This window comes from Vulpes lagopus, chromosome 3, assembly GCF_018345385.1.
Source record: "Vulpes lagopus strain Blue_001 chromosome 3, ASM1834538v1, whole genome shotgun sequence".
NCBI lineage: Eukaryota > Metazoa > Chordata > Mammalia > Carnivora > Canidae > Vulpes > Vulpes lagopus.
Genome location: NC_054826.1, coordinates 145358834 through 145386185, shown reverse-complemented (window position 1 = coordinate 145386185; position 27352 = coordinate 145358834). Strand labels below are relative to the sequence as shown.

The following is a 27352-nucleotide window of genomic DNA, read 5'->3' as shown; positions in this document are numbered from 1 at the left end:
GAGATGGTTTGGCTTGGCTGTGAATAATACAGTTATTGAGCCATTTTTTTCTCCCTGCATATGTTCCTCCATCAAACATTCATCACCTTTAGCTTATGATTTGGAGTTCATGTGTTATATAGAGGAATTTAAAGGCCTGAGGGAAAAAAATAGTAGAAAAAAACAATTTTATGATCAATGTTACCATCCTGGAAAATGTACAGCCAGGTTTTTTAAAAAAGAGAAATAATTGTTTCTGTAAAATTATACACAGTTATCTTAAATAATTCAAAGGAAAAAATATGAAGATGAAATTGACAGAAACACATTTATGTGGGGCTTGAATCTACAGCCCCAAGAACAAGAGTTGCACACTCTTCTGACTGAGCCAGCCAGGTGTCCCTGCTTCTGAAATTCTACAAGAGAGAAATCATATGGTATTTATACCCAATAGAATATTAGTCATAAAAAACAATGATATCTTGCCGTTTACAATGACACAATGGATCTAAAGAATGTAATGCTAAGTGAAATAAGTCAGTCAGGCAAAGACAAGTACCACAATTTTACTCACATGTGGAATTCTTCATATTTTTGAATATATCTTCTTTCCATTTGTTGTGGGACACCAGTTATCCTTAGTGTTAGATAATCTACCTTTCACCATACTTGCTAATACTTGTTTTACATTCTTAATCTCTGCATTCACTATGATTACCTTAAGCTTTTCTTCTATGCCAATATTCTACTTTTCAGCATTGCTTATGGAATAGACTATTCTTTTGTTGTTTCTGCAACGATGTATTTATTGGGTTTTGTTTCCTTAGCAGTACAATCTCACTTCTTATCTCAGTTTTATTTTTTTTAAACATTTTATTTATTATTCCTGAGAGACACACAGAGAGAGGTAGAGACACAGGCACAGAGAGAAGCAGGCTCCCTGCAGGGAGCCCGATGTGGGGTTCGATCCCAGGACTCTAGGATCATGGCCTGGGCCAAAGGCAGGCACTCAACTGCTGAGCCACCGAGGTGTTCCCCTTATCTCAGTTTTAAAAAGTCATTTCATATTTTGATTTATGTTATTGAATTCGGTTTTCTTTTTAAAGATTTTATTTATTTATTTATTCACAAGAGACACACAGAGAGAGGCAGAGACATAGGCAGAGGGAGGAGAAGCAGGCTCCATGCAGAGGCCGATGTGGGACTTGATCCTGGGACTCCAGGATCATGCCCTGAGCTGAAGGCAGATGCTTAACTGCTGAGCCACCCAGGTATCCCTATATTCATGTTTATTTTATAGTGGGAAGCAACTGTAATTCCTCTCTTATCCTTGAATTACCTTTCTTCTTCGTTGGGATCCTTTTGAATGGTATTTGTTTCTCTTTCTCCACTATAACAATATAAACCAAGCTGTCATGTCATTTCTTTGCATCATGGCTAGGTGACTGTCCAGATATTCCTAATGCTTTAAGAATACGTGTTACTTATTAACTCTTTCACCATATATAAAATCTATTTTCTTTGCTCTCCAAGCTCAAGTTTGACTTTTCTATAGCCTGAGGGGATAGCATAGGGAAGGAAAGAACCTGGCTAAACAAGGGCTCTGCTTATTCTTCTGAGATTTTGCTAAATATCTGTATTCCCTAACTGGAGGGATATAAGTCAAAACCTGGGTTTAGGGTTCAAATAGTTCTCCAAGGGATGCCTGGGTGGCTCAGCAATTGAGCATCTGCTTTTGGCTCAGAGTATGACCCCAGAGTCCTGGGATCGAGTCTCACATCGGGCTCCCTACATGGAACCTGCTTCTCCCTCTACTTGTGTCTCTGCCTCTCTCTCCCTCTGTGTTTCTCATGAATAAATAAATATTTAAAAAAACAAAACAAAAAACCCAAGTAGTTTTCCAAATTCAGTGTGTTGTCCCTAAGATCTTCACTTCAGTTAAAATTCATATGTTTACTTTTTACTCTTTGACTGGGTTGTCCCTTCTAGAAATTTTTGTAATTCCTCAGTCAGAAAATTATATATTCATTTTCTTTCTCTCCACATTTGGCATATGAATGAATGCTCTGGGGACTTGCTGACTTACCTATATAGCTCAGTGAGTAGAATAGGAGAGGGAGACAGTTGAGGTTAGAAGCCAAGCCCTGGTAGACCTCTTTGCTCTAGACTAGTCTATTTCTTTCTTAGCTGTCATGTTTAAAGTTTATTATACTATCCTATGCTCCTTTCCCTCTCAGGCTGCTTTTAGTAGAAAAGTATTTGCCTTAAAAAAAACAAAAACAAAAACAAAACAAAATGAAAAAAACAACAACCCTATTATTTACTGTTTTGTTAGATAACATGGCTGGATAGGAAAATATAGGATCAATTTCAATCTATTTCTGAGGCACCATTTTAAGTAAACAAATCTTTACATATACAGTCCTTAGAACATGCTACTACCTCTTATGGCATAGAATATCAAACTCCTTTAAACATGGCTGTTTTCTACCCCTTAAAATTCATCCTGCAATTATTTTTGAGTACCTGTTATATGCTGGCCATATGTTTATCTTATTCAAACAAGGTTCTAATATATTATATGTTGGAATAAATTAATTCTTAAGGTGAAGATAATTAAAGACTCTGATAGTAGTCATAAATAACATAAAAAATGATGATGAAATAGAGAGTAACAGTGTGAGGGGCCAATTTTACAAAAGTGGTCAGGGAAAATCTCTATGAATGGGTGGCTTCTAAGTTGAGATAAAAATGATGCAAAGGAACTACCAGGGGAAGCTCAGGTGTTCCAAATGTAGGGTAGAGCAAGAGCAAAAGCCTTTTAGGAATGAATAACCTTGGTCCAAGAAAGGAAAAGAAGGATGGTGTTGCTAGAGCATAACATGTGAAGGGAGTGTAATTTATGATGTAGTCAGAGAAATAGGCAAGAACCAGAAAACTCAGGGACCTCAAAGCCACAGAATGAGTGTGGCACTTTTGTCAGGTGGACCAAATTTTCTTTGTTGCTATTTTCCTTTGATTATTTAGAAGTTCTAATTCTTATTTCCATTCTAGCAATGATTACCTTAGAAGTTATTTAAATGTATATTCATTTAAAAATTACAATATAATAATATAAGTTCATAAAGTCTAAAAAGTGAATTCCTGCCCCTTACTCCTTGCACCAAGCCCTCTACTCTCCCCAGAGGGAACACTGTCAACAGTTTTGATAAATCTCACAGGAGACACTCTAACGCATTTAAATATGTGTAAAACAAGTAATACACACACATACACTTGTAAAAACACACACATGGAATGATCTACATTCTGTCTATAATTTGTTTTTCTTATTTAATATGTCTTGCAAATCTTTCTTCTTAAAGACAGAGACTATTCCAACTATGGATTTACTGCAGTTTAATAATTCTATTGATGAGTAGTTACCAGTGTTTTTAAATAATAAAAATGATGTTGGATTTAGGCATCCATCTTAAGAAGTTACATAAAGAACACAAAATAAGCCTATAATGGAAGGAAATAATACAAACAAGAACAATAAAACAAAAACAGAGGCTTATCATTAAATTTGCATTTGCTTACTAGTATTCTCCTGGCCAGTGGTATCAGAAGTATTGGCTACTGGAAGTACTATTGCTTTCTCCTTTCTTGAATGTTCTACATATGTCTAATATACCACCCAATTCTCAACTTAAACTTATAATTAGTTATTACATTTTTATAACTTTAGAATAGGAAATCAGTACTTAAATATACTTCAACATTTTAAGCCTCACATATTAAAACATGGTTTACAAATAGACATCACACCCTTAAAGGAAATAACAGAAACAATTAGTAATCTCTCTATGCTCTCTTCATAGAGATTTCAAAATAAATCTAAGGTTATACATAGGATGTGGGTTTTTCACTGGGAGTAGTATTACAGAAAGTTTGTGGTATTAGAAGGGTCATGACACAATGCAGGTTGCTTAGTCTCAAATGCAAGTGTAAAGCTTACATTTTAAAAATATTTTAAATTACACTCACATATGAAAAATGTAACACAAATGGAGGCTATGCTAAAGATATATCCAAGTTCTCTCTCTCCTTTGTAAAAGTTAAACTATTTCAGACTCCATTAAGAAGGCAGTATCTTGACTGTTTTTAAGGTTAAATAATACTTTTTTTTAAGGCTATATTATGAAACTATGCTCAACGGTCACAGAGGCAACCATATTAACTTGCAGCAGGGGGACAATTTTTAAGTCCTAATTTGATATTTTCAATGCATATATTAAAGCAAAATGTATTAAGCAAATTATAACTGCATATGAAGTTACCATAGTAGAAGAAAACCCAATGATTTGAGTAAATCCCTGACAGTTGATAAGTAATCACTGTGATTAATCAATATAACCTTACTGAAACATCAATAGCAACCACTAAGCTTTAGTAAGTTATTACTGATTTGTACTTTGCCTCAAGAAAATTAATCATAATAGTAAATGTGGTAAATGGTAGCCTTTCTGTGACTTCAAGGTGACTCATTTGAAACATCTAAAAACAAATCATACTCATATCATGTACCATCCTAAGTTTCTGAAACAGTTTCCTGTAATCTAAAGTCACAGACAAAAAGGTTTGAATATTTTTTATGGTTTAGTAACTAGAAAAAAAAGTACATATAAATATTTAAAGAAAATAATACGGTAATTTGAAAAGTATGGAAGGGAGAAAATAAATCTAAAAATGTTTTAATGCTAAACTGATTTAATTCCATTTGAGAAAAGAAACATGTACACTAATAAACATTTTAGAGTAATCTTTCTTATAGGACCAACCACATGCCCACACGAATAATCAGGATTTGCACAAAGTCCAAAAATATTTTTATATTTCTTAAAAATAGTAGTTTAATTAGAAACAAATCAATTTTGTGACAAAAACTTAAAATTTGTATGATTCTTAGGTTCCTAAAAATCATGAAATTATATAAACTAATTTTATAATAGACTTCTTAAAGAACAGTTTTGGATTTACAGAAAAAAATGAGAAGACAGAGAGTTCCCATATACCTCCTGCACTTAATTTCCCCTATTATTAACATCTTCTATTAGTATGGTAAATTTGTTACAATTAATAAACCAATATTGATACCTTATTACTAACCAAAACCTATAGTTTATTCAAATTTTCTTAGTTTTTTGTTTGTTTTTAAGCTAATGTCTTTTTTCTGTCCTAGGATTCTATGCAGGATACCATATTACATTACATTTTGCTATCATGTCTCCTTAGGCTCCTCTTGGCTGTGATAGTTTCTTGGACTTGTTTTTTATGAACTCTGAGGAGAGCTGGTCAAGTATTTTGTAGGATGCCCCACTATCAAAATTTGTCAGATATTTCTTCTCGTGTTAAGATTGGGGTTTAAGGGCTACTGGAAGACTATAAAAGTACCATTTTTATCACACTATATCAAGGGTACATACTATCAATATGATTAATCACTACTGACGTTGACCTTGATTATCTGTTTGAGGTGGGATTTTTCAAGTTTCTCCACGATAGGGGATCCCTGGGTGGCTCAGTGGTTTGGTGCCTGCCTTCGGCCCAGGGCGTGATCCTGGAGTCCCGGGATCAAGTCCCACATTGGGCTCCCTCCACGAAGCCAGCCTCTCCCTCTGCCTGTGTCTCTGCCTCTCTCTCTCCCTCTCTGTTTCTCATAAGTAAATAAAATCTTAACAACAAAAAATTTCTCCACTATAAGGTTATTCACTTTCTCCTGTTCTTTCCATACTGTCCCCTTTGGAGAGAAGTCATTGTGCACAGTCTACACTTAAGGAAAAGGACTTCTTCCTCTCCTTAAGAACAGAATATCTACAACAGTTATTTGGAATTGTTCTGCATAGAGATTTATCTTGTCTTTCCCATTTGTTAATTTATTTAATCATTATTTATATCAGTATGGACTCATGGGTATTTTATACTGTTAGTTAAAATCTACTACTACTTTTAAATATTTTTTCCTACTTTTGCCATTAGGAGCACTTTCTGTTGGCTCTTCTGTCCTTTTAAGACACTCCTATTAATGTAGTGATTTGCTTTGTTTTGTTTGAAGCCCTTCCTTTCACTAGTATCACAAAGTGTCTAGGCTCATCTTTGTCCTTGCTATGTTTCCTGCCCCAGTCCTGGAATCAGCTATTTGTCTGAGGAGCCTTGGTTTCTTTCATTAGAATACAGTATGAGAAATCAAGATGTGTTTGCTAGGCATACATAAACTAACTTTTAATAAGACCAAGATGATCGCTGATATTATGGTACTTAAGAGTCTAATTCTCCTTCACTAATTTTTCAAATGCTACTATGAGCTCGTTTTGGGTACTTGAATGATATTTTTCATTTCTAGATACAACAATACCTTAAAAACCTCTAGGTACTTAATTTCTTTATATTTAACTGCATACTAAAGTTGCATACCAAAGAATCTAAGCACAAAATTTTGAGAAAATCATTTAATAAAAATACCTTAATATTTAAGTAAGTTGCTCAAAACGGAAATCATTTTTTTTTTATTTTTTTTTATTTTTTTTTTTTTTTTGGAAATCATTATACTTTAAGGGGAAAAAAACAATCTTCCAAAAAGAAGTTAGCCAAGAGCTGGCATATAAACTACCACTTGTGAAATTACTAACAAATTAGCTCAGGAAATATTGAAAAGCACAAACTGATCACAAAGTTTTATGATAAACTCCATCATTTAGTAATGCCACTGTAATTTAACATTATTAAAACACGTATTTTAAAGTTCAGCGATAAAGATTTTATCACTTCCTCTCCATCTCTGCCAAGACTACATACTGATCTGGGCACACTGATTTAAACCTAACTCACTCATTTTATGTCAGAACAGAATTTTGAGTGGGTGTTTCTTAAGTCAAGAGTGGCTGGGGTATTGCCCATCTGAGGCATCCCTAGAGGTTATCTGCTGGGCAAAGTAACGAAAGTGGGTAAATGTTACTGGGTACCAGGAAAGAACAAAAAGTTGGATTTGAGTAGAACTACACTGTTTTAAATTTAAAATTTTCCATTACTTATAACAAAGCAGCATTCATTTTACAGTTATGCTTGATCCACAGAAGCTTTTAATATGGCTATGACAATTAATATGCTTATCTTTATAATAACCAAAATACAAACTCAATTCTGAGTTAAATACCAGAAAGCTTTTAATTCCCACCTATTTTCTTCAACTACCTGAGCAAAAATCAACTTTTCAGTGTTTTGTTCTACCATCTGCAAAGTAGAGTGAGTTTTATTTAGTGTGAATATAAAGTCCTGGACAAATAAATAACACTTGGATCAATAAAGGTGGAAAATTCCACTATAAGAGGAGGAAACACTTATTAACCACTATTTCCTCCCTCCTAAGTACTATGAATTACTCTTACAAGCATTTTTTTCTCTGAATCAAGTTCAATTAAAATTTTTTAATAGGTTAAATGTCTTCTAGTTGATCATTCCTATGCTCAAATGACTTTCCAACTTACTCACAGAAAGCCAGAGTTCTTAGGCCTACATAATCTGCCCTATTTACCTTACTTTTCTACTTCCCCTCTTACTTCACCCAGGGATTTTTCTCAGACATGCTACTGGCCTTAGGCTCTTTGGGCTTACTAGCACCTTAGCAGGGAATTCTTTCCCCAAATCTGCATGACCTACAAATGTTTTCTCATTTAATACCAACAACTGTAAAGCAGATAACTTTCAGATACTCAGTTCTGAATCAGTAAATTAAAAAATAGGTTAAACAACTTGTCAAACATAAGATACTTATTAATTTGACTTCAAAATCTACTTTTTTTTTCAAAATCTATTCTTAACAAATAAAATGTCTCTAGCATTAATAAGAAAACAGAAAGACAAAAAGTTGTGACCACAGAATCACGTAGGATTTAAAATCCTCTTGCTCTTAATAATAATTAAATTTCTTAAAGTTTTTTATTCTGGTAAGGTTCTATCATATTTATTTTTGCAGGCTGCTTAAAGAAACAAAGATACATTCAACCAGAAAATCAGTTTGTAAAGTATATGTGCAGATAGGAAGAAAAAAACAAATTTCTTCCTTAAAAGGTAACAACTCGCATCACCTCAGATGTAACTGAAGCCATTGACACCAACAATAAATGTACACGAATTTTCAGAGGTTTAAATTCTATTCAACAACCTTTCAAAGAAGGGACCCATGCTCAGTGACTCATTTATCATCCTACTAAGTATCATATGTTGTTCTTGGGAGTGTAAGATGATAAATGTATTTATAAATGAATTCATTTTTTCATCCTCATCAGTGACCTAATGCTAAAAAATGTATGCAAAATGATGCAAGTGTGAATACGGTAATGATCTCTGAATTTTAAAAATTTGAATACTCTACATACAGTAAAAATCACTTGTAGAAACAGCAGATGAGTTAATTATTGTATTAATTTAACATCGAATACAAGTAGTTTAGATCACTTAACTACTTAAGGTTATGCACCAGCCATTATATACCAAGCCACTGAGGAATATACAGCAACTGAGTAAGACAGGCCAAAAATTCCTCTCACTGCACTTCCACTCTGGTGGGAATGTGAACAACAACAATAACAAGAAATGTATATTTTTATGGAAAGAAATAATTGTTTTTGAAGAAACATGAAATGACAGACGAGCACAGTGATTAGAATAGTAGTATTATTTTGGATGAAAATTTGGCCAAAGGAACTTATCTAGTAAAATCATAGAGATCTGAATGAAATGAAAGGATTAAATAGTATTAAAATTTCAAAATGGTAACTTTGAATGATCAAAAGATTAAAATGATATACATGGCATAATTTTTATATTTAATGAAAACTTAGAGTTTAACCTCTTAATTTCGTAGGTGTATATCTGCTCCAAACAAGCATTATAATAGAATGATGACTAAAATCCATCTGTAAAGTGGCATTCTGCTTGAGAAGGAGGAAACCTAGCTAACAACTTTCTCAAACAGGTCTAAGAAAACAGCTAAAATCTGCAAACTGCTACACTTAAAAAAAAAGATTAACTTCACTGTAAGACACTAATATAAAACAGCTCCTCCAAAGACAGGGGGGAAAGATTATAAAAATCTTAAGTACATTACAGATGTAGATATCTCAATCACATAGGGAAGGATTATAAACTTTAAATCAGATCTAACATTTCACGATGGCTGAAGAATCTTTGAAATCAAACTTAAAACTTCAGCCTCATAAGTGTATCTACCACTGAAAGCTGGTGTTTATAAAAATGACTATTTGTTCATCTAATGTACTTCCTCATCTAAATACGACACTTATAAAAGTATAATTTTCATAAATACTTTAAGCAGGTCTACTTATATTAATAACAGATTATATAATACGATAATTTATTAAATGAAGAGTTTGAGAGAATTTGGTTTATGGAAAAAATTTTTATTCATGAGAGTCACATTAATTGGAAGAGTTGATCCGAAGAGATATGAAGTACATAATATTTGACAGAGTTCTCCCCCTAGTGGAACTTCAAAATGATCTAAAACATTTCCATGACGAAGAATAGCCTAAAATGTATTATTCTTATAATTGAAAAAGGAGTTTCAGATTTTAGCAAGAAATCTATTATGGATCTGCCTGTAATAAGCAAATAAATGAATGATAGTTGGATCATCAAGAGGTTTACTGAAAACACATTTACTAAACGTATTAATAGCAAAAGAACTCAGAAGAAACACCTTAAAAGCAGAAGAATGAGGGTATAGAGAAACAGCAATTTAGGAAGACATAGTAGCTCACAGAATGATACAGAATTATGAAAGAATGTAAAAATTTTGTGTGCGCGCGTGTGTGTGCATGTGTGTGTGTAAGGGGTAGGGAGTGAGGATGGGGAGATAATGCTGAGAGATGAGACAGGACATGCAGGTCTGGGCAACAATGAAAAGGTAAGCATTTTATGCTCAGGAATTTTGATATCATTTGCTAGGTAAAAGGCAGTCAATAAAAGTTTTTATTTTTCAGAAATAAATTCTGATAGCTCTGTGGAATTGCTGAGGCTAAAGAAGAGAGAACTGACTAGGAAGTTACTATAATAGTTTAGGTAAGGCTGAAGAATTCAGGGAATGGCTAGGGGAATAGAAAGGCTAAGAGAGATTAACAGAAAAGTTTATGAAATTAAAATTATCTTTGGTTTAGTTTTAGATTTACTCAGGACTTTTCTCTTTTGGAGGAAATGAAGAGTGGGCAAGTCTGTATGAATTATTAACAATTATCTGAAAGCAAAACTACAAAAATAGGTGAGCAGGTAAAATGTTGGTAATGTTCACTAACACAAACACTTTGTAAAATAATTTGATATTATCCACTAAAGTTAAAAGTTTACATATTCTCTCTATATAGCTTTGATACACAGCGTTAAGAAAGGCATAAGTGAAGCTCCTACTAGGCTGAACAATTCGGTAAGAGATGCCATCACTAATCAAGACTAAAGATAAAAAAAGAAAAAAATTTTGGATAAAATAGGAACATATATAATTTTAAAGTCTGTTTCTTTTTTTGACAGACAGAGAGAGAAGAGTGCACGCACACACACAAGCAGGAGGAGAAGCACACAGAGATAGAGAAGCAGACTCCCTGCTAAGCAGAGAGCCTGACATGGGGTTCGATCCCAGAATCCTGACATTATGACCTGAGCTGAAGACAGATGTTTAACCAACTGAGCCATCCTGGCACCCTGGAACACATATAATTTTAGACATGTTGAATTTGACATGCCTGTGCAACTTCTAGGTGGAGTGGTCTATTGTCCATTAAAACTACTGGTTTACTCATCAAAAGACACAATATGTTAAAAACACAACAAAAGACAAGAGTAGAAATAGATATTTGCAAAACATAACATCAATAAATAAAGAACTATATATCCAAAGATAAAGACAGAAACTTAATAGAAAATATATATACAAAAAGACTTCAGCAGGCCTTTACAAAAGAAGAAATCAAAATGGCCAGCCTCATTAGTAATCAGGTAAATGGAAATTAAAACCACAATGAAATATCACTGCATACCCACCAGAAAGGCACAAGTTAAAACATCTGACACCACCAAGTGTTGAGGAGAATATGGAACAAGCAAGAACTTTCATATTCTGTTCCTGGGACTTTAAACTGGTACAAGCACTTTAGAAAATAAAGTTGAAGATTTGCATGCTCTGTGATACAACCATTCCATACTAGAGAAATATATACATGTGGTCAGTATAGTGCATAAGATTGCTCATAAATACAGCACTGTTCAAAATAGTCCTAAACTGGAAAATCCCAAATGATTGATAATATTAGAGTGGATAGATACATTGTGATGTATTCATAAAATGGACCATATACAATAAAAATGCTTACTCTTACTAAAGTAATGTTGAATAAAGGAGAGCCAAAAAATATTTAAGAATACTCCATTCAAGATCAGAAACAGGGGACACCTGGGTGGCTCAGCGGTTGAGCGCCTACCTTCAGCTCAGGGTGTGATCCTGAAGTCCCGGGATCAAGTCCCACATTGGGCTCCCTGCATGGAGCCTGCTTCTCCCTCTGCCTGTGTCTCTGCTCCTCTCTCCCTCTCTCTCTCTCTCTGTGTCTCTCATGAATAAATAAATAAAATCTTTAAATAAACTATCAGAAACAGGGAAAACTAAACTGTACAGATCAGAGAGGCATACAAAGATAACACAATTCTAAGGAAAAGTAAAGGAATGATTATCACAAAACTTAGGATAAAGGAGTGAGGTGTGATTGGGTAGACTTCTGGGGCACAGGAAATATTCTGTATCTTGACCTGAGCAGTGATTATATGGGTAATATGTTTACCCATATTATAATGTAGCCTTTTATTATGAACTTCTTGGTATATTGTGCTAATAATTTTTAAAATAATTTAAAAAGATTTTAAAACTATTGTTTGGGGGAAACATGCTAGGGGTTGGAGTTACATAAGGATTTGTTGTTGTACAGATGGCTCCTAAGCCATGTAACTGAGACCCTTCATTTAAATTCAGCTTTTAAAAAGCCAAGAACTTGGATTCTCAGGGGAATACAATCAGAAATGATAAGACTGAAAACAATAAGGAAGAAGAGAGGCAAAAGTGAGTGGTGAACGGAAAGCCATGGGAGGAGAGAACATAAAGAGCATGACTACTCAGCAATGACAAATGAGATAAACTCAAGCAGGATAAATACCCAAAAAACTCCAATGAATAGCAATAAGGATTCCAGTGATTATTTAATCAAGAGCCATTTTATGCCAATATATTCCTGACAGTAAAAATTCCATGCATTTTCTATTTTCAGAAATGATGGAACATGTTATATTTCGTTTTAAACAAAACATGCAGCGTATCAGGCTCTTCTCTTTAATAACTATTTCAGAATAAATAAAACAGTGATATAAATCTTACTGTTTGTGACTAAGATGTACAGAATTTTAAGAATATCTTATAATTTTTTAAAAGATTTATTTATTTGAGAGAGAGCACGCGCACAGAGGGAGAGGGACAAACAGACTTCTCGTTGAGCAAGGAGCCCGATGGGGGACTCAATCTCAGTACCCTGGGATCATGACCTGAGCAGAAGGCAGATGCTTAAGAGACTGAGCCACCCAGGCACCCCTATAGTTTTCTTGATATCAGAAAACTACAGGCTTAAACTAGAATTGCATATGATAGCATGATATAATTGCTGATTACAAGTATATCATGTAGCAATACCTACCTATCTGAAGTTTTTCTGAATATGTGCTACTTTACAGGAAATATTACAAAAAGAACATAAAGGCTATATTTTTTATAAACTTACACAAATCACAGTATGTTATGATTACTTTTGACCCAGATCAAAAGATGAGGCTATAATATATATCAGTCTTAGAAATGAACCAAATTTTAAATTGAAACTTAATTCAAAGGATATTTCAAGTGGGAAGAAAATTCTAGATGTTGCAACAAAAACTGTATTATGGCTTGGAATAGAATATGAGACATTTTGAAAGAAATAAGATTTCAAACATAATGTTTTTCCTATATTAGAAATTTACTACTTTATTAAAGATTTTACTTATTTATTTATTCATAAGAGAGAGAGGGAGAGAGGGGCAGAGACACAGGCAGAGGGAAAAGCAGGCTCTATGCAGGGAGCCCGACATTGGACTCAATCGTGGGTCTCCAGGATCACACCCTGGGCTGAAGGCGGTGCTAAACTGCTGAGCCACTCGGGCTGCCCCCAAATTTACTACTTTATGTTGTACAATAAGAAATAGGATATATAACAACAAAATGGTTAATTTTGAATTTTTTGAAAATTGCTTTGGCAATGTACAAATATGGTAAACTATCACTCAAAAATGGACTTAGAGTAGAGGCAACAAAAGGAAAAGAGTTGGACTTCAACAAAAATAAAAACTTTCATGCATCAATGAGAGCACTTGATGGGATGAGCACTGGGTGTTTTACTATATGCTAACAAATTGAATTTAAATAATACAAACAAAATAAACCTTTCATGCATCAAAAAACAAAACAAAAACAAAAAGGCAACCCGCCAAAAGGAAAAAAACTATTTGCCAACTATCTATCTGATAAGGGACTGACACCAAGAATATATAAGGAGCTTCTACAACTCAACAACAACCTGATTAAAAACTAAGCAAAGAAGTCACATAGACATTTCTTTAAAGAAGACATACAAACAGCAAGTAAGCAAATGAAAAGATGGTCAACATCACTAACCATTAGTGAAATGCTAATCAAAACCCAAATGAGCTACCACTTCACACTGATTAGGATGACTACTATAGAAAAACAATCAACAATCAAAAAACCCCAGGAAATTAACAATTGTTGGTGAGGATGTGGAGAAATAAAAGCTCTGTGTATTGGCTAGCAAGAATGTAAAATGGTGCAGCTGCTGTGAAAAATAGTACAGCAACTCCTCAAATAATTAAACACAGAATTACCACATGATCTATCAATCCCACTTCTGGGTAAATCCCAAAGAAATGAAAGCAGGGATTCAAAGAGATTTGCATAACTATGTTCAGAGCAGCATTATTCACAATAGCCAAAATGCGGAAGCAGCCGAAGTATTTACCTATGGATAAATTAACCAAAAGTGGTGTATATATATATAATATGGAATATTAGTCAAAAAGGAAGGAAATTTTTTCACATATTACAACATGGGTAAACCTTGATGACATTACGCTAAGTGAAAAGAGCCAGTCGTAAAAAGACAAATACTAGGGCACCTGGGTGGCTCAATCAGGGGGCCAACTCTTGATCCTGGCTCAGGTCATGATCTCAGGGTCCTGGGACTGAGCCCCGTGGTTGGTTGGTGGGTCAGGGGAGTCAGCTTCCCCTCTCTCTCTCTCCCTCTGCCCCTCCCCACTCCTTGTGCACTCTCTTTCTTTAAAATGAATAAATAAATCTTTAAAAAAAAGACAAATACCATATCATTTTACTTATATGAGGTAACTAGAAGTAGTCTAATTCAGAGATAAAAAGTGGAATGGTGGTTTCCAGTGGTTCGGGAAGATGGGCATGAGGTGATACTCAAGAAGCAGACTTTCATTTTTGCAAGATGAAAGGAGTTGTGAAGACTTTTACATCAATTTGAATGTCACAGAACTGTAAACTTTAAAATGGTCAATTTTATGCTGTATGTATTTTACCACAATAAAAAAAAGGACTTGGAAATGAGTATGTGTTGAAAATAGAATCACATTCATTAGGAGGAAGATATAAATCACTCTTCAGGTGCAGAAGGAAAGAGAAACTACTGCATTATTTTTATGTGTACTTTATTATTTTCATATGGTACCTGGATTTCCAGCTCAGCAATGTGCTGCTGTAATTCAGCCACAGCAGCAATGCTATCTGCTTCCCGGAGTCTCACAGCCATCACTTCTTCTTTGTTCTAGGGCAGCAAACAAAATAAACCAAAAATAAACCATGCAATAAGTCAAAATAAAACCTGCTTCAAATTTAAAAAATAACATATAGATCTATGATTAAATGAGAGGAAAAAGTGCCATTATTTCCTGAACTTGATATAATATGAAGACCAAATATATAGGATTCCATCTTTAAGCATTAATAAACAGCATTCATATAAATAAATATTGCATAAAAAGCTAAAATTAAAAATGAACTTATTTAAAACAATTCAAATCACTGGTGACAATGAAAGCTGCTCACTTTTTATGCAAGAACAAATATCGAGACCTTTCAAACACTAAAATAGCTAGAACAACAGATTAACAGAGACTATGGATACTGAGAGAGTATATTAGCTAGATAATATTTTAAAATTATATTCTTTCTGAAGCAATGTTAATGAGTATTTACAATATACAAAAGAAAATAAAAATTATATTATAATTCTAAACTTCCTAGGAAAAGCATAGCACTTAACTCTACCACCTCAAAATTTCACTAAGAAAAACCCTCAAACTATTCAACAATATTTATGACAAATAATACTGATCCAGAAATAACAAAATATGAAGAAGATATGTCAGTAGGTATGCAAAAATATTTTTCTCCTCCATTAACTTCAGTTGAAAGTTAGCAATTATTCATATAAAATTGTATAGCATGGTGATCTTAGGAGAAATTTAGCACCTGACAGTACTATAATACCAAAATTTCTAAGAATACCAAATTTAGAAGTGTAATAAACTTTAAAATAAAAATTCATATTTATTTTTATATCTCAGATATGATATTGCTGCTTGACGTTAAGCAAACACTGCTTTAAATATTTTGCCAATTTGCATATGATCACATGTATACCCACTGCTGTGCTAGTAAATGTCTAACAATCAGCTTTCTCCTGGAGGGGGTGTGTGTGTGTGTATACACATACGTGTTCAAGCATAAGCTTATTATATTTTTTAATATAAACTGATACGTAGGATATACAGAACATTTAGATAATAAGATAAAAAATACTCATTGCCAATTCTGTGTAGTCACAATATTCTCACAGAATGCTTTCACTGATTTTTTTCTAAACTACTGTATCCATAAGCCATCAATGGTTGAAAAAGTAGTAAGTGAAGTTTTGATATAAATGTTAAGTATTTTTGTTAGAAGATGAAAAGTGAAACAAAGAAGACTTATGTTAGAATTTCACACATTTGTTAATGTGAGAGAGAGTTTTTTTGTTGATTCTGGCAATACTAATCAAACACTGAAAGAAAATTTCCTTAAAAATTCTGTGTTATTCATAATGTGTAGGTCGAAGAAACAACCCTTTTTAAACTTTAACCTGCATTTAAAAATCTAGCACAGGAGTCAAAAGCTTTTCCTTAAAGAGCCAGGTAGTAAATATGTTAGATTTGTGGACCATACCATGTATCACAACTATTCTACCTAGCATCAATGCAGTGTGAAGGTGGACAATATATAAGTAAATAGGCAAGGCTGTATTCCAATAAAACTTCATTTCCAAAAACATGCAACCAAACAGATTTGGGCTATGAGCTACAGTCTCCCAACATTTGGTCTAGATAATTTACAAAATAATAAATCCAGCCCTGATTTATAGTTTGACAACTAATATGATGTAAATCCTCCTTTACGATGTAAATGGCTCCTTTCAAGGTACCAACATACATTACTGAACACTGAGTTGGGAAAAAATGTGCAGTAGAAAACTATTATATGGTTATTTCCACCATACAAGAGATATAAATAACTTCAAAAGCACAGATAGTGGTAAAATATAAAAACTAAGTAGGAAATGATGAAATTTGAGTATTTATTATTTTTGTTCTACCATAATTTAATTATGCTATATAACTTAATTGTTAATATGGCTGTTTTAATAAGTGAGTCACAGAATTCCTGAAAATTTAACAAGTGGTTCTTATAAGCCTTTCCTGGCTGGCACCAGCACACCACTGTGTCTATATTTCATAAAATTCAAATCTCATTTTGTCACTCCCTTATTTTAAACACTTTATGGCACTCCACAGATCTTGAGATAATGACTCAGGTCCTTATATACTGATAAACTAGATTCTATATGATTTTACTCCTTATTCACTTCTCTAGCCTTGTATCTTACCAATATTCCTCATGACACTTACCTCTAGCTACAATGAACTTTTTAGTTCAAGCAACCTCTTGTTCCTTCTCATTTTACTCTTCACACATGCTATTCCCTTTCTTCAGTGAGCTCTATTGTCATTCCTTAACTCCTACATAGTCTTAATGCTTTAATCACTCCTCAGTTAGCCGTTCTTGAACCATTACCCTAACACTAAACTCCCATTATAATGCCCTGTATACCTCCTCAATCATAGCACTACTCATATTGCATTGTGCTTGTGTGTGTACTTGTCTAAATCTTTTACTAAGAGAAATCCCCTTGAGGGCAGTAATGTCTCCAACAGCCCCAGCACCAACTTTCAGCCTGTGAGCCACCAAAAACACCTTATCCTTTAGCTCCAGTTAAGCCACTGGAAGACTGCAGCCTCCTTAGAGATTCTAAGTCAGAACCATTTGGATAAGCTGCTCCTCAATTTCTGACCCATGGAAACTCTAGAATATTGGTGCTTATTGTTATTTTAAGCCACTAAGTTTTAGAGGTAATTTTAAAAATAGTAATAGATAACTAATACATTTATACTCTACTAATTTTATACAATTATAAAAAATTATATCAAGTAAAACTATTATTTATATAAATATATATAAACTGAATTATACAAATTCATAATACTTACAAATGTATATATTATAAATCATACAAAATTATGTTAATCAAGTTAAAAAAAACAAAACTTCCCCTAATCTTCTCCTTCTCCAATCTAATCACCAAGTCTTGTTGGTTCTCTACAAAAACAGACTGTGCATTTATCTACTTCTCTTTATTTAAATGCTAATATCTAAGCCCAAGCTAGCACCTCTGTCTTGTACTATTTCCTGATGATCTCATATCAAATCTCTCTCCAACCCCACCTAAAACCTATCTCCAGTGGTATATGTGTTCTTTTAAAAAATAATTACATTAATTGCTATAAGCAATATCCCTTAATAAAGGCTAAAAGTAATTGCTGAAACTTTACAAATATTTGCACGGCCTCAAAATAGTTCCCCCCAAATATTTATTAATTACTGTGGTGGTTTTAATATACATCCATAAATTCTTTGATATTCTTTCCTTGAGGAGGTATAACTTAACAGCCCTGCCTGCTGTTGGACTATGGGCTGGACTTAATAACTTGCTTGTAAAGAAGAGTAGCAGAGGAAAAAAGCTCTGTAGTGTTTGAGAAAGCTGGCAGACATCAACTTAAATGATGAAGGTTAACAGCACTAACCATACGATATATTAATATATGTCTTCTAACATGATATGTCGTGAAGGACACTTCAACTCTGTACTCTTTCATAAGATACATTATCTCAGTCTAGTCATGAGAAAACAGACAATCCTAAACTGAAGGATATTCTACAAAATACCTGACCAGTATTTTTTAATAATCAAGGTAAGGAAAGATAAGAAAACATTAAGAAACTGTCACAGATTAGAGGAGACAGAGACATAATGGGGAAATCTAAATAAAGTCTATAGTTTAGTAATAATATTGTATCATTATTCATTTCTTAGTACTGAAAAATATATCGCGGTTATGTAAGATGTTAACTTTAGGGGAAGCTGATTAAAAGGTATATGGTAACTCTCTGTTTTTGGTACTTTTCTGTAAACATAAAAAATAAAAATATTTCAAAAGTAAAAAAAAAAAAACTGAAGCAAATACAACAAAACAGAAAAAAAAATCATACTTTTCCTGCCTAAAACCTTTCAGTGGCCTCTCAAATTGAGTAAACCCAAAATCATTAGTATGGACTCTAAAATTTTACATGGCAAGAAATGGAGTTCCAACCTACTTCCTTGGTTTTATTTTATTAGCTTTTCTTTATTTTTTAAAAGATTGTTTGTTTGTTTGTTTGTTTGTTTATTTATTTATTTATCTATTTATTTATTTATTTATTTATGGGAGACAGTGAGCAATAGAGAGCATGAGCAGGGGAGAGAGGCAGAGGGAGAGGGAGAAGCAAGCTCCCTGCTGAACAGGGAGCCTGACATGGGGCTTTATCCCAGGACTCGGGGATCATGACTTGAGCCAAAGGCAGACGTTTAACCCACTGAGCCACTCAGGTGCCCCTAGCTTCTCACCTTATAGAAGACTCAACAACCAACTTCTTTCCTGCTTTTGGATCTTAAATTCTGTGACCCTTTTCTTGCAAGGATCTTCCCCTGGCTCTTCATATGTCTGCTTCTTTCCTATTCTTCATGTCTCTAAGCTTTCACAATCACCACCTGGCATTCCATCTTAACCACCACTTCCCCTTACCTCCCACTTTATAGTACATCATCTTGTGCTCATCTTCTTCACTACTGAATCCCTAGAACCTCTAAGACTGAAAAATAAGGGCTGCCTAAGTATTTGACGAATATGTAAATAGATGCCATTATTCTTTGAAGTCTCATAAACTCATCTCCTACCATCCCTACTTGAGAATCACTGTCCTAAAATATGCAAGTTATATCTATTTTTTTTAATTTTTTTTAAATTTTTTATTTATTTATGATAGTCACACAGATGGAGAGAGAGAGATAGGCAGAGACATAGGCAGAGGGAGAAGCAGGCTCCATGCACCAGGAGCCCGACGTGGGATTCGATCCCGGGTCTCCAGGATCGCGCCCTGGGCCAAAGGCAGGCGCCAAACCACTGCGCCACCCAGGGATCCCACAAGTTATATCTATTTAAAATGAAAAGGTTTGGCTCTATGCTTTGTAAGTAACATAATGGAGAAACAGGTACTATCATGTCCGCTTGGTAAGAGTACAAAACGGTACAATCCTAAGGAGTGTAATCTAACAAAATTTCATGAAAGTACAAATGTATTTACCCACTAACCAAAAAATCTACAGGAATGTGTAGATATACCTCCATAGGAATGTGGATATAACTCAATGTGTCTGAAATTATACATGTACAAGGTCAGTCACTACACTCCTTATGGCAGCAAAACACTGGGAAAATCTATATTCCCATCAACAACGACCCAGTTACTAAGTATATTAAAGCACATCCATGCAATGGAAAACAATGTACCTTAGAAACTAATGAGAAGACTCTTGAAACAATATTGAAAGTTCTACGAAACATGGTGACATAAAAACATAGTGACAAAAAAAGCAAAGAGAAGAACATACAGTATGTTAACTTTCATGTAAGAAAATGAAAAGAAAAAATATGTACTTTTACTCTATAGTATTTGCCTAAAAGAAACTCTGAAAAGATGTATCAGAAAATAATAAAAGCAGTTACCTAGCAAAAAATAAAAGAAGGGGTATGTGGTAGAGTCAGGAAGAGAATGAGATAAAAGGGGAAAGAGCGTGAGCAATGCTTTCATTTATACTCAAATTAAAAAATCAAAGCATTATGAAAAAATGTGTATGTATTAAGGTATTTAAGTTTATATTACATATAAGCACCAGATTTCTTTTCTTCCAGCTCCCTTCCTGTCATTATTCCATATATGCACAATATTATAATCAAAGTAAAATATTTTGATTTTCTTCACTTAAAATCACTTATCATACAATTTTACAAATTTATATATGAATTAATATATCTTTTCTCATGGATATATACAGATCTATGTTGGTATATCTATACATATATAGAACCAGAGAATATAAAATCTTTCTATAATCTTCAAACTTAGATTTATATAGAAAATTCCACAATCTCATTACTAAAATCTTGGGGGCTAGGTATGTCATGGAATTTCAGAATTTTTAGATTTTAGAAAAATAATAAGGTACATAAACCATACATTAATATGATCCAGTGGCAGCATCCATAATGAAATACTATGTTCAATGCTAAACACAAAGAAACCATAAAGTATAAATATCTATACAAAGTGGGATAAAATAAAAACTATAAATGGCCACTCAAATGAATTTGTTTGAAATTTATGAGAAACGCTTGGGTTTCAGTGTTTTGAATTTTCATATTGGAGATGACAGACTTACACTATTTTCATCTTTAAGTGGAAACATTCAAATTCAGTAATAGCGGGGGAAATAACACTAATATTAAAAACAATATCCTGATAATGAAAAATAAATGAAATAAAAAAATAAAATGAAATTTAATAATTATTTATCAACAAATTATACTATAATCATATAAAACTAAATGAGGGGCTCTTGGTGGCTCAGTTAAATACCTGCCTTTGGCTCAGGTCATGATCCCAGGGTCCTGGGATAAAGCCCTGAGTTGGCCTCTCTGCTTAGTAGAGTCTGCTTCTCCCTCTCCCTCTGCCCCTTCTCCCAACTTCCCAACTCGTGCTCTCTCAAATAAATAAAATCTATAAAAAAAATCTGAATGAAAACGAATCAGAGTTTCTATAATTGAAGGACTTACTTCCTTGAAAAAGTTAGGGTTTGTTCCTGAACTGTTCAAGTGTAACAAGGTAAAATACTTAATTACAATGTACTAGGTGCTACGGTAACAATGAACACACTGGTCATTCTCAAAATCTGCAAATGGTATTATAAAATATTGAATAAATCAATACACAGGGTAAATACGGGGAGATATCAAAGTCAGGATCTGTGGGATCCCTGGGTGGCGCAGCGGTTTGGCGCCTGCCTTTGGCCCAGGGCGCGATCCTGGAGACCCGGGATCGAATCCCACATCAGGCTCCCGGTGCATGGAGCCTGCTTCTCCCTCCGCCTGTGTCTCTGCCTCTCTCTCTCTCTCTGTGACTATCATAAATAAATAAAAAATTAAAAAAAAAAAAAAAGTCAGGATCTGTAACATATTTCACAGAATTATTAATGAACTGCTAAAAATTAAATAAAAGTTCATAATGGTTCTTAAAATTTTCTAAAATTCGGAATCTGAGTCCATTAGTTAAATTTAAAAGAATATATATTTTTTATCAGCAAATCCCATAGATTATTTCCAAAGAACACTTTGCTTAAAAGGTGCTAAATCATTTGAGAAGGAATATTAAATCCAGTAACAGTGTGAACAACCTATGTTTAAGGAAAACTTACACCAATAATGAAAAAAGAGTTTAGCTTTTTTTAGTTTAAGTTTAGCTCTTTATTAAAAATAAATCAGCACAGACAATATGGCATCATGAAAATTCAGTCACATATTAGAAGGGCAAATCAAACTGATATAATCTCATGTCACATAATTTTATTTTTAAATTAGTCATATCATTCTAAAGGAACTAATTTTAAGTTAGTACAAATTTCAGTACTGCCTACAGATTTCTGTCAGTGTAAATTGCAACAGCCATGCATATTTATTAGGATGTAATTTCATCTCTGGATTTCAGTGACACTGATAAACCACTCAAGCTTCATTCTTGGTTTTTAATGACACCAGAACAAGTTGATGGAATTACAGCTTCATATGTACCATTGAAAGTCTTATTTCTTATCATAGAATAATAAGGCTGGAATCCTTAAAGAGCATCATTCCTGCTGTCCTATCATGAAAAGATGGATATCTAGTTTATTTTTAAAGTCCCATAACTAGTCCTCAGTAATCTACTCTAATGCTCAGACCATAGTCATCTCTTCAGTTATTTCTTTCTCTAACACTCACTCTCTCTCCTTCCACCTCCCTCCTCATCCCACCCCACTCCTTATCCCCCTTACTTTCTCACCACTGTTGTACTGTAAATTGATTTAAAAAAAAATTTACTTGCATTCAAATACTTTTCGATGCTTTATAAATCCAAACACTTCACACACCTCTCTAAATCACCTATATTTTTGGTTGCAATTTTAAAAGCTTTTCTTTTAAAGGGTTACAAGTTAAAAGAAAAATTGCAGAAAGATAGCAATTTTCAACTACTTGTTTAACTTAATTTCCTACACTGGCATTTAACCAAGTGGGTGAAAATGAGGTTTCCTGCCTGAAATCCACCTCACAGCAAGATGAACTAACCCTGTCTGAAAGCAACCACTAAACCCAGTTCAGGAAAAGTGGGGGGAAAAAAATTAGCTCTTTTTGGTTTTATCTGGTTTTAAATAACGAAGAGACAAAACAAAAAGGCATTATTACATTGACAAAAAAATAGGTAGCTGATATATTTACCTTGCATTCAATCTCTGCTTGTTTGCGTTTTGCTTCACTTAATTGAGTAAGCAGTCCTTTGTTCTGTGCTGAAAGATATTGCACCTTCTCGTGTAGACTGATCACTTCTTGTTCTGCTCTTCGAAGATGGTTACTATTGATCTGATTCTAATAATTAAAAATGTAAATACTCAGACATTAAAGACTCCAAAAAACCTACAAATTTCTATCTCCCTATTTTATAAAATGATATTATTAGTTACAGTTGAATTTTATTTAATAGTTCAATACTAAAAAAACAAGTTATAAAACATGCTTAAAAATCAAGTCATCCAAAAGAATACTTAAGGTCCATATTACAAACTCTTCCTAATTTTCTGTTTATACAATACATATCTACAAACTTTAAGAATGTTTACACAGAATGTTTCCAGTTTCCAAAAGAAAGCACAGACGGATTGAAAAGTACCATCACCATATACTGAACTGTAAAATCCTTGGTGTCATGAAATTTGTCATAGGCAGTTCTATATTCCTCTAACATACAGAACAGTCTTTTTATGGAGCATGAATTGGTTTTGAATTCTGACTTTTTATCTGATGATTAGGCAAACCAGTTATAATATTTGAGTCTATTTCCTCATTTGAAAAATGTATATAAAAATACTTCCTATTTCTCATTTGATTGTCTTCAGTATTAAATGAGAGATTACATGGAACAGAGCTTAATATATAGAAAGAACTCAATCAATGCTAGCTACTTAATGTGTTACAATTATAGAACATGCTAAAAATATATATATAGGCCTTAAATTGGCTGACATGAGGTAGTTTCCCCATGTAGGTTTCACGTAGCCTGTTTCTCTTAACCCCAAAATATTCTATTAGGGATCTGAAAGAAACAGTAGGGATTTTATAACCAAAGATAAAAATCTGGCTCCTCATTTTAGTTTTTCAACCTTGCTAAACTTATCTAATCCCAACAAATTTCAGTACACTGGTATAAGCACAGAAACTACTACTTGACTTTAAAGGCTGTGTTTTAAGAATCATATGAGAAAAGTTTCTGAAAGGAGTCTCATATAATGTCTGAAATTAAACAGATACTTAATAAATTCTTGGTTGTTACCTTTATTATAACTATTCTACCTCATTCAATAAAAACAACCCTGCCTTGATTTTTAAAAATCTGCATCATAGAATAGATTTAAGGTCCAAAACTTTCTACCACTTCTCAGTTTCTTCATCTTTAGTTTTATTCATCTTCCTGTCTACAAAATAATGAACTTCTTAGTACTCAAGTACTTAGTGCTTAGATTCAAAATGTTCCACAACTTCTTTTTACTGTCTTCTTTCCTACCACTAAATACTTCAGAAGGACATACCTTCAACATAAGCTTCAAAGAATTCTCACAGAGAGAACTCTTCCTTCCACCCCTCAATACAAGTCTATGACCCAAAATTATAAAACTCCACACATAAGCAAAACTGAAAATTGACAATGAGTGAGAAATTGTAGACAACAGGACAAAAGAATAGATTTTTTAAAAACTCTAGTTGGAAAATAATCATGTAAGGACTTACATGAAATAGTATATTTAAAATTATTAGGCATAAAAAGAGAGAGCAAAAACCTAAGCAAAGAACAACTAATTATCAAAAAACATTTAGAAAATTTGGGGGCGCCTGGGTAGCTCATTGGTTAAGCTTCCAATTCTTGATTTCGTTTCACTTCATAAACTCAGAGAGTTGTGGGATGGAGCCCTGCACCAGGGGCCTCAGTCAGTTGTCCCTCTCCTTCTGCTCCTTCCCAACTCATGCATGCATGCTCTCCCTCCCTCTCTCTCTGTCTCTCTCTCTCAAATGAATAAATATCTTTTAAAAACCCCACATTTAGAAAATCTGAAAAATAATCAAATACAATCTCTAGAAGTTAATGTGGCCAATAATGTTTAAAAATTAAAGGGTTAAGTAGGTGATTAGCTACACTGAAAAAATCGTGTTCCAGAAGTGGTCAGAAGACACAGAAGAGAGTAAGGAGGTACAAAATACACCCAATGGGGGGTTTCACGATAAAACAGAAAACAAAGAAAAAGGTAAGATATGATCGTCTAAGAGTTGACTATAGTTGACAATTTTTACAACTGATAAAGATATATATATGAATCTACATTTTGGGAAGCACTACTAGTCGCAAACAGGATAAATACAAATAAACCCTCACTAAGACACACTTTAACAAAACAATGCTAACGAAGATGCAAATCAAGGGCAAAACTGAGTATCTGTGAAAAGGGAAGGTGAAATATGCAATAGACATTGCAACAGGAAAACTCTGTAGTGCTTTAAAAACTAAATTTCATCCTACTTTAGTGTATTCAAATAAACTATCATATAAAAGTGAGAAAAAAGTATATTTACTGTTAAGAAAGTGAGACTTTACAACTCATGATTGAAATCGGAAAGAAAACTGTTAAATAAAAGAGCAAAAACTCAGCAAACAGGCAGACAAATCCAAATAAGCACTGACTCCACAAAGCAATAATGTCTCGTAATTTGGAGATATAAAAAAGATGTACAATAATAGTAAGATATAGGATTGGAAAATGAAAGAAGAGCACATGAAGATCTTCCAAGGCCCTTACATAACTTAGAAGGAAGATGGGGATAATTATCAACATCAAACTTTGTTCAGTCAGGTGAGCATTTTTTATTTTTTATTACGTAGGTAACAAACGCTAACAGAAAAGGAATTATAAAAGTCAAACCAGTAGCAGAAAAAGAAACATCATCTAAATTAATCCAATAAAAAAGGAGGGAAAAAACAGAAAAAAGGGAATAAAAAAAGAAAACAATTTAAAATACATCATAATAAAGAGTTTGGATTCCTGATGTGGTTGTAGAATAGAAAGAGCATTATTCTCACTCTTTCAATAAAAAAAAAAAAAAAAAAGCAAGCCAAAATCTAAATTCATGACTTCTCTTAAAATCAGAGAGGTGAGGTCACAAGGCAATTAACTATCCCTAAAATATAAGGACAGACAAGACAGATGAAGCCAAAAGCTGTTAAGAATAATTCAGCCAGAATATAATCAAATTGGTAGAGACCAAGTGTTGACTGGCTAGAGAGTGTGGAGCCTAAGGGAGCAGGAGAATTCACAAGCTCTTACACACTTTTTCTTCATGGACCACACAAAAAAGACAGATGAGAGTCTTGAAAAAGAGATCTCCACTGCGCAGGCTTGAGGGAGGAGAATAACAGCCAATGCGAAAGGAGCATTAAACCTTGCTTGTCTCCTCTAGGGAACATAAGCTTGAAATGGGGCAAAAAACACTATTGCCCTTAGAGCACTGGAGAAACCACTACATGTGAGGAAGGAACAGGACGATATTGTGGACCTAGGACTATAGCTGGTGGTAGGGCAGGAGCACCAAGAAAGTCAAACACTCTAGATCCAGGGACGCTATGCAGCCTAAGACTGAGGCTTTATTAGAAAAATGGGCAACACTTCTGCCCCTCCAACTTCCTGTAAAAAGTAATAGTGGAACACTTCTGAATACTGAATCTCTCTGAAGTGCTATGCAAATGGAAGACCTAAAGACACTAAGAAAACCCTCTGGCAAACCAGCCCCCATTCTAAAAATAAGATCATGCTAGAGGAATTTGAAGCCTGTGGTGCAATGAGGGTAACCACAGAAACAACAAACCTCAAACCCAGCCCAACTCCTGACTGTATTAACTCAAATCCCCCACATTAAAGGCCTAGCAGAGGAAAAGGTATGCCCATTTCCAGGCATAAAAACTACTTACCTAAGTCTATTGTCCTACACAAGATATTCAGTTTTCAACAAAAAATTACAAAGAATAGGAAAAGATAAGAAAAAACAAAACACTACCAAGAGACAAAGTAATCAACAGAATTAGCCTCACATATGACACAGATATTAAAATTACCTGACAGGGAACTTATAATAACTGGGATTCTATGCTAAAGGCTCTAAGAAAAAAGTGAAAAGCATGCAAGATCCCATAGTTACTATCAGCAGAGAAATAAAAACTAAAAGAATCAAATGGAAATGCTAGAAATGAAAAAACACAGTAGTAGATGTGAAGAATGCCTTCAATGGCTCATTAGACAACTCACAGAGTGGAAGAATCAGTGAACTTAATGATAAG

At 33.8% G+C, this 27352-nt stretch overlaps 1 protein-coding gene across 6 annotated transcripts in view; it reads right to left on the bottom strand.

The window, feature by feature from the left end:
• Window positions 1–27352, bottom strand: part of EVI5 (ecotropic viral integration site 5) — a 195096-nt gene that overhangs the window by 44865 nt on the left and 122879 nt on the right. For all 6 annotated transcript variants that reach the window (XM_041747686.1, XM_041747683.1, XM_041747685.1 and 3 more), the window contains 2 exons: window positions 23197–23343; window positions 14868–14963 (listed from right to left, as the gene is read on the bottom strand). In XM_041747686.1, the coding sequence (XP_041603620.1) occupies window positions 14868–14963; window positions 23197–23343 (243 nt within the window). The remainder of the gene's footprint in view (window positions 1–14867; window positions 14964–23196; window positions 23344–27352) is intronic.